The following is a 9,804-nucleotide window of genomic DNA, read 5'->3' on the forward strand; positions in this document are numbered from 1 at the left end:
AAGTAGGAGCGGCTCGCTCGTGCTCGTGTTCGACTCGTTTGCACCCCTACTCACAACCAGCCGAAGCAGAATGCAGGAGAAAACTCTCATGGTAGTTGTTTATATGCTAAGGGTAATCAGAATCGTGGAAGGATGGAGGAGAGTTCTGGAATGTGAAATTTCAGGTCAAAGCCTAAAGGCAGAAAAACGATTCATTGCTACAAGTGCAAGGAGCCGAGACATATGAAGAGAGAATGTCCAAAGCTCAAGAATCAGTTTTATGAGAAACATGATGTATCTTCCAAGTCCATGAATATGGTGCAGAGTGACATTACAAATTACAGTGATGGTGATGCACTTTCAGTTACAACAACTCAGTTGAAGGATACATGAATTCTTGATTCAGGATGCTCTTATCACATAACACATAACAGAGAATAGTTTACTTCATACATGTTAGTTCAGTCTATTTGGGTGATGATAAATGTTACAATATTGTTGGCATTGACAAAGTCAGAATTAAGATGTATGATGACACTCTCATAACATTATGTGATGTAAGTCATATTCCATATTTGAAAAAGAATTTAATTTCTTGGGCACTTTACACATAAATGATTTTATTTCTAAGGCAGATGAGGATAAAGAAAACCATCAAAATTGTTAAAGGTGCATTGACTGTGATGAAAAGAAAGATTACTGCAGGTAATATCTATGAACTGTTGGGGAGTACAATTATAGGTGGAGTTCACTTTGTTGAATCATATGATAAAAATGCAACAAATACGTTGATCAAGTCAGATACTATCAACAAGTTCTTGCATTGCTTGAACTTGTTGAATATTTGCAATTGTTAGACGGCATGGTTGTCCAACCCACTTTGAAGAAACTTCATGATGTATTTCTTCTAAGGGACTTATATTCGCCAAGGTGGAGATTTTTTAGGTATGACAAATATTACAGAATTTGGAATCTCTTGGAATTAAAGAGATGTCTCCTGGAATGAAGAGTGTCTCTTGGAATTGAAGAGATGTCTCCTGGAATGAAAAGCAGTATCACTTGGAATTGAAGAGATGTCGCTTGTAATTTAGTGGGTTGGGGGGAGCGAGGACGTGACAGTAATTTTATCTGTGGGTTTTATCTATATATATGATATGTAACCCTATGGGTATAAACTGGACTCCTATGAAATCGTGAAATTCGCCGCTCTGCTCCCGATGACGTAGGCATCTTTGCCGAACTTCGTTAAATCTCTACGTGTTCTTCTAGATTTGTGTCAATTTTTATTTTTCTTCGCCCTAATTTCTCAACAAACCCTCCACCATTAACAAATCTATACTTTCTTTAAATTATAATTAAAACAAGCAAGAAAATGGTGACCCTCATTGAAAATTGAGGTGCAAAAGACTTCGATAGAGGTGTAACTAAGCCAAGCCGACTTATGAGCCAGCTCGGACGCGACTCCATAAGTTTTGAATTAACGTCATCTTCACTTTTTTAAAATAAACAAGCCGACTCATGAGCTAGCTCAATATGCAGAATTAAGCGTGAGAGATTTTTTTATTATTAAAAATATAAGACACAAATACACGTTGAACATCTTATTATTATTTTTATATCGTAAAATTAAAAATAATAAATGAATTAAAAAAAATATTAAGAATAATTGTCTTTTATTGCAAATTCTACAATGCATGTAAAAATGTATTAACACCACATAGTAGAATATGCATTTATCATACAATCAGATAAATATAAATTAATTATTACAATAAGAAATGAAAATCTATGTTTAGCACTTGTCAAAATTATTTAACTAAATAAGTATGCTAGGTTTGCCAAAACTCATCATTCATGAAATTTAAGTGATTCAAGAATTAATTCTCTCTCTCACAAATCTTGAAATTTACATACATTACTAAATCCCATTTGAATTAAATCCTACTTCTAATCAAACCACATTTGATGGTAAAAAGCTTTTACTTAACAAATTCAATAGCATGTAGACAGACAATTAAGGTTTAAAAAATGAATGAAAAAATACTGTAAATAAGAACCAGCTAAATATGAAGATCATCAAACTTCTTTCGAGGACTGAAATACTATAAGAAATGAAAACCAAAATACAAGAATGCAAGAAATGCATATAGACTAAGCATGATCATAAAACGTTTTGATGAATTTAATTGAGAGATTTGCTTCTGCAATTCTCATGATGGCTTTCAAAAATATCAAAGAACAACCCCCACAATATCTTTTAGCCAATTTCAGAAACAAGAATCTCACCATGTGTCAGTATAAAAAGGCTTCAGTTGAAAGAAATCCCTCTCAAAAGCATCTTGGTCCTCAGTCTTTACACTCAAAACAACAGCATGTTCATATATATCCCCTAAAATAAATTTAAAAAAAAAACATTAGTCATTGATTAAAAATTAGTAAATAGCACTTTGTTATGCAGATATGGAACCCCGCACACAACAGGACATAAAACTGTGGGTTCTTTTATAGAATTATGGTGTATATAAAAAATCAAGAGCAGTTAGCAGAAATTAAAACACCTAGCCTATTGAGATAAAATCAATATGAGGGTGTAGAGGTGGATATCAAAGCCCTAGACTAACTAGGTTACAAGAAAGATTTCCTCAATAGGTTGTAAAACATCATCCTCATATTTCTTCATGTATAAGATTTTCAGGGCTATCTCAAAAAATCAACTCATCGGCGAAGAAACCTTAATAACTATAATGTAGAAACTCAATAAGAAGGAACTTTGCTTGTGGATTAGAGGGAGGTATCATTGACAGTTATCTGAATTTGATCTTAAAAATTACTACGCTGCAAGCATATCAAATCAGACTATGAATTTTAACTTGACCTTCTGGATCTTTTGTTTGCAGACACGAGAAACATCCTTTCTGATCAATATAACCTGCTTAGGAGTAAACAAGTCACTATGTGGTGAAGTCATTACTATTTAAGGGACAAATTTATGTTTCATGGCAAGCCTCTCCATTCACATGAATTCTTAATTGTTTAGCATAATATAGTTGTTGTATGGCTTGCGTTGGAATGTCGCAATATGCATTGCTCTAATGTCTGCTTACATTCCCATACATTAATAAGAAATTGTAAAAAAATCATCACATTACAATTTCAAACGAAAAATAAATCAAGGATATCAAAAATAAAAGCAAAACAGAATCACTTGATTACCCAAATCAAAAACAAGCTTTAGAAGACAATTTAAATTTCACTCATTTAGAGTGTAAAAAAGGAAATCATTATTTATAAGGAGTTTAGAGAAGGTTTGTGTAATTTGAAATGAAAGCTGAAGACTCGCTACATTCAACCAAATAATAGACTTAACTCTTTTTTTAAACATGATTTCGAACTCAAGCAGACTAATAACCGTAAGATTAAGCAGCTGAATTTACAGAGGTTCTAGGAACATGGAATTTTTAATGTATTAAGAGGCAGTAGCTTTCTTGTCATATCACTGCAATTCCAACTTGCAAAAAAAATGAATTGAACAGATAACCGATTGAAGAAGTTACAACATAAACTTTTAGACTTCCTTCAAATATAGGTAATATTCATGCACATGGCAAAGGCAATGAATGGAACATTGAATAGTAGTATAATTCAACAAAGCAATTGAAACCTTAAAATAAATAATGGGGCATAGTATCAAATAATAGTTATTATTGAATAGTTTTGATGAAGCCTAGGAAATTGAAATGACTGAGGAATACTTGGTCGGAAGTATCATTAGTACATTGCACTTTATTTCCCTGCATTTCAACTTTTTTAGTTTTTTGGTTTGAAGGAAAAAAAATTCAAATTAAAATTTTGAAGCATTTGAAATATCCCCAACCCCTTCTTTGTTCCCCTCATTTGGAAATCCCGCACTAAATCATCCATCTCAACCTCGCCTGAGCCCACCCTTGTCCCAGTTGCCCATTGCCTAGCTCATCAGCACCTCGAGTTTATAGATAAGAGATACAAGAAGAGAAAAAAGTAATTTGCATTGTGTCTTAACTAATACAAATGGTATTTAAATGCAATTGATTTACATCTAACCAAAGTAGTCCAAGTTTTCAAAAATACATGCATTCTAATTATTTAGTATTTCTAAAATATATGCATTTTGCAAACATCCAAATAAGCAACTCCTAAATGAATGTAGAAGGTTTATGCAGGAGTGATACGAGCACAATTTATCAAATACGAATTTGATAAAAGGACCACCAAAATTCTGCAAACATGACAAATATTAGTATTTTAACCATGTTAAAACTCATGTCCAAACTATCTGGTTTAGCTTCATGAATCCCCACTCTTCATTAATACTTGTATGTTTTGCTTGAGGTGTTAGTTTAAGAAAATATTTTTACACAACTTCTACTCATGTTATAATCGGTCAATTATTTTTATCCGTACATCTTCCATAGTAATTTTAATACCAATCTTATTGTACACTTCTATCACACATGCCCACATTATCTTAGTCTGTTGTACTCTATCATATGATCAATAGAAACTACACTCGAAATCACTCTAATATAATCATTTCTCAATTAAGTCATCCTAATTTTGTATGACATCATATTCCAGTTTCATTCAAACTCAATAGGCAATCGGTAACTTCATTATTCTCCAACAATAAGATGCATATAACACAATTAATAAAATCATAACTCACAAAATTAAGATTACCTTTTACTCTCCATGATATTATCTCCTGCTTTATTGTACTCGATAGGCACTTCTCAATTTTAACTATCAACCCTACCTCTAGGAACTTATATTCTCATATATAACATGATTCTTCTATATATTAGAGCCATCACACCATCACCATCATCATTATTAGCCTTCTCTAAACTACTTCATATTAACTTTATGAATCTTTATTCTCCATTCATTCAATGCAATGTTGAATGAAGTGTTAGATCTCTACAATTTCTATCCATGCCATCTTTAATATACTCCTTTCAGTTCCTAATACATTAATATTAATTTTATTTAATATTTTTACTGATGCCTTCTCTACCATTTATTGTAGACGTCTAAACCACACAAGTCTACTTTTCATTATCATCAATAGAAGTTATTCGTTCATCCCTCAAATATTATCATTTCTCGGGTTATTTTCAAATCTATCACATCTAGCTATCACTTGATCTTAAAATAATATGAACTTGTAATTCTCAATTTTAAACCTACTAAATTGCATATCATTGACCAAATCTTTGCTCAAGTAGTTCTATGCCCCACTCTTCTGAATTTTCCCTCTAAAGTTCCAACCTTCCAATTAACTCAATAGAAAACATACCTGTTAAGACAATAATATTGATTACTAACATCATTCACTAAGGTACCTCATTTTGAATATCTTTTGTAAGCATTTATATAACTAATATAAAAAAATGAAAATTTAATGTTGATCCTTAATATAATCCTAATAGATTGCAAGTTTTTAATCACTCCACAAATACTTTTAAAACTAGTCAGTGGCCTGTCATAAATATCTTTAGTAATCTTATCATAGTTTTCTTTCATTTGTCTTCTCAAAGATAACAAACACTACATGAAAATAGTTTCTTGTAGTTTTTTTTCATTAATTTACTTGACATAAATTCACCCTTATAATGAATCATCTTGGCATAAAACTAAATTAATTCTTTCACGACAATTAAACTTCTTTAAGCCTATGTTTCATTGCCCTCTTTTATAACCTCATTCTATAACTCCTAAAAGTTGATTCCCATACTATTGCTGAATTCTAAAACATCTACATTATCCTCAAATACTAGCACGAAAATGTTTTTCAATCATTTAAATTCCTTCAATCTTTATGGCTTCATCCAGTTTGACTTGTCTCCTGCTTATTTTATGACTCGAAATTGTGATTCCCATGTTCTGACAACATTTCAAAATGTCTACATTATCCTCAAATAATAGTACCAAAATGATTTCCAATCATTCAGAATCCTTGCAACCGTTATGGCTTCAACTAGTTTCCCTTATTTCTTAATTTTCTGAAAAATTTTTAGTACATAAGAAATATGGTTTAGATATTCCACATTTTGCACACGGATCTTATATATCATCTTATGAGCATGTGGAATTATAGAGCATCCCATATCTCTACATGATAGTTTAAAGAAAAATTAATGTAACATAAGAAAGGTACAATATCAATACAGCTATATCAACAAAGCTAAGCATTCCATTCAAGAAAATGTTAATGAAATTACTCTGATTATAAGCCCAATTCATGCCAAAGAAGAAAAAATTCAGATACAGTTGAAATTTAAGAAAGGCATACCGGGTCACTCATGAATAATATGCTCATCACTATCAATTATTATCCAAGATTAACTAATTCTAACATGCATAAGAACTATCTATTTTCCACACAAAAATAGTTAGTTGAGGGGCAGTAAATGCTCACGTTATTAAAGAAAGCACATCATCCATCCAAAGAATTTCAACTGAACAAATCACAAGGAACTCGGATTTTCAATCAGATGATTAAAGTGGTTTAATATGTCAGCTACTCAAAAATATATATACAGAATAATAAAACCATTTTTCAAACAATATTACAAACTAATTGTGACATATATCACAAAAACAAACCATTTAGTAACTCAAAAAAATTGATAGTTTAAAGAAAAATTAATGTAACATAAGAAAGGTACAATATCAATACAGCTATATCAACAAAGCTAAGCATTCCATTCAAGAAAATGTTAATGAAATTACTCCGATTATAAGCCTAATTCATGCCAAGGAAGAAAAAATTTAGATACAGTTGAAATTTAAGAAATACATACCGGGTCACTCATGAATAATATGTTCATCACTATCAATTATTATCCAAGATTAAATAATTCTTACATGCATAAGAACTATCTATTTTCCACACAAAAATAGTTAGTTGAGGGGCAGTAAATGCTCACGTTATTAAAGAAAGCACATCATCCATCCAAAGAATTTCAATTGAACAAATCACAAGGAACTTGGATTCTCAATCAGATGATTAAAGTGGTTTAATATGTCAGCTACTCAAAAATATATATACAGAATAATAACACTATTTTTCAAACAATATTACAAACTAATTGTGACATATATCACAAAAACAAACCATTTAGTAACTCAAAAAAATTAAACAGTCATTATCAGTTATGTATTCTACTTGCTATCTGCAGCTCCTCAACAGCATTAGCTGATTGCTGAAATGATGGTGGTAGGCTTGGAAATTTTGTCAGAAGAACCTAAAAAATTACAAAGAATAGTCACCGTTAGTACGTAGATAGATAAATAGAAAAATAGATAGATAGATAGAGCATGTGTATACTTGCTTCTCCAGATAGAAAATAAAAATATTTTCAATGAAGTAAATTACTTGAACAACATTGAGGTTTGTCAAAAACCAGCTCTAGAAAATATGACCCATGAATTTTTAGAACGGAACATTTAAAGACAAAATAGAGACTAGAAATTAAGATGATCACTCAATATTATGATAACCGTGTGGGTTACTTGAATGCAAATATGTTCAAGCACCAAAAAACAAAGGTCCACTACACAAGAGAACAAAAAATAAAGTTGCATCACAGGCATAACCAAAAAATGCTTTGAGGTGCTTCTTGATACCTGATAGCGATTGTCAAGCACGCTTGCTCACATAGAATAAGAATGCAACATAAGACAAACATGATGACATCGGAAATCTTTAAAAATATGGGACAACAAGTGCCCATAACACATGAAAATGTGGGCGTGTAAGAGCATGTTTAAGAACAATATGCAATATAATTAAACTCAAAAGAAAAAAAAAATACTTTTAATAATATATATGCAAAAATCATAAATAGAAAAACATCATGCTACAACAATATTAAAAGATGGTAATAAATAAGAATGTGGGTAAGAATCAAAATTTTATTTCTTTGGCATATAACCGAGTTATAATGGCGTGTATTGTATTTGATTTGTTTCCAAAACATGTCCACACTAAGCCCAAATGTGTCCAAAAAAAACTAGAATCTTTTAGAAAAATAATATGCCACATGGCATGTCCAAAATGATGTGTTAGAATATACAATCGCCCACGAGAAAAACACAAGCTTATTAATATGTAGAAATTATACTATCCCACTGAAAAGTTTGTAGAGGAGTAATAAAGCAAGTTGATTGCATAAGTTAGGGGAGTACTTCATAGAAGTTAGCTGAATATAGAAAATATAAAGGCAACAAGGAGAAGTTATTGAGAACTAGGGAAGACCATTTGAATGATTGCATAAGAACAAGTATGTGAGCAGTAACAATAGCCAACAACTTGACTAAAACTATAACTGCATGGTGTGGGAATGTTGAACACATGATGAGGATATAAAGACAAGAAGATAAATTTTTAATATGCAAAATCACATTTTTATAATAATAACTTTTGAAGCATATAAGGAACATTAGATCAATGTGTTACTTATTTATTTATATATTTTTTGAGCCAATTTACATTTAACTGGGAAATAAACAACTAAATTCTACAACAGATAATTTGAAGATTGTATTATAAGTATAACATAATAAATAGCTAAATAGGTATGAACAAAGCCTTTATAGATGAATATCCTTACCATGAAATCAGTAGGAACCAATGGTTAAATTTTCAAAACGCTTAGAATATATAATTGAAAGCACAAATCGATCAAGCTATACTGTCAGCTATTCATGTTGGCAGAACGATATCTAAACTGGCCGTAAAAGAAATAAACCATCAGTCACTGCACTCGTGAGTAACTCAACAGCAGCAAACTCAGAACTACATGAACTTAGCTAGCAATTCACATAGCACTTCCTTCAAACAAATCCATCCAAAGCCTACGGATGCTCTGTCACTAGAATATTAAGCCTTCCAAAATAGACGGGTCTAATTATCCATTGGTTCAATAACCCTTAAACCGCAGAAAAAATTAAACCGGCGTAGAGCTGAAGTTTTCCAGAAGAGAGAAAATACCTTCAGCTGGGAGAGAAGATTGGCGCAGGTTCCGAAATCGTTCCTCAGCATCGCCGCTTTGAATCGTCCAAAGATCTGCGTAACTTCCACCAACTGTGGATCCATCTAGCCGAGCTATAAACCTTTCTTCAGCTTTGCGCAGAGGTTTTCCCTCTTCCCAGATCCGCTCACTTTCCCTGAACGCCCTAAACCTTGCGAACCAAGTGACGTCCCGGCTTTTTTTTAGAGATCCGAACGAGACGATCGCACTAAGCAGTAAACGGGCCGGGCCGGGTCGGGTCGGGTTTAGACATGATTGAGTCGAGCAGACCCGTGAGCCAGCATGAGTTCAACTGGCTCATGAACTGAACTTAAGCCTAGCTCAGGCAAGCACTCACTCTACTTTTTAACTCTTGAGTCAGCTTGTTTAAAACATGTTAATATAAAATATACTCAAAATATATTAAATTTACAATTTTATTTTTAAAGTATTAAAAATGCTTAAAAACTAAATTTTTATTTTTTATTCTAAGTAATTTATAATTATTTCTCTCATAATTGCACATTTTATTTATTATTTCTTATAACACTGTTTTTAGTTAATATTATGGTCTCTCTTTTACAATAACAAGCTGGCTTATGTGTCGGTTCAGACTCATAAACTTAGGCTCGGACTCGATAAAATTAATCAAGCTTAAGCTCAAACTTAAGTCGAGAATTAAATATTGATGATGTACGTGTATGACAGACTATAATGAAGTCGCACATTAATGGTACACGTGCTCATATATAGAAAAAAATATTGATATTAA

At 31.8% G+C, this 9,804-nt stretch overlaps 1 protein-coding gene across 1 annotated transcript in view; it reads right to left on the bottom strand.

The window, feature by feature from the left end:
* The window catches only part of LOC110019788 (26S proteasome non-ATPase regulatory subunit 8 homolog A-like), a 22,270-nt gene extending 13,051 nt beyond the window's left edge, over positions 1-9,219 (bottom strand). The window contains exons 1-3 of the mRNA XM_020717614.1: positions 9,014-9,219; positions 7,187-7,265; positions 2,266-2,368 (exon numbers count right to left, since the gene is read on the bottom strand). Coding sequence (XP_020573273.1) covers positions 2,266-2,368; positions 7,187-7,265; positions 9,014-9,118 — 287 coding nt within the window. The 5' untranslated portion in view covers positions 9,119-9,219. The remainder of the gene's footprint in view (positions 1-2,265; positions 2,369-7,186; positions 7,266-9,013) is intronic.
* Positions 9,220-9,804: the final 585 nt, after the last annotated feature.

The sequence above is a fragment of the Phalaenopsis equestris genome, unplaced genomic scaffold (genome assembly GCF_001263595.1).
Source record: "Phalaenopsis equestris unplaced genomic scaffold, ASM126359v1 Scaffold000078, whole genome shotgun sequence".
Lineage (NCBI taxonomy): Eukaryota > Viridiplantae > Streptophyta > Magnoliopsida > Asparagales > Orchidaceae > Phalaenopsis > Phalaenopsis equestris.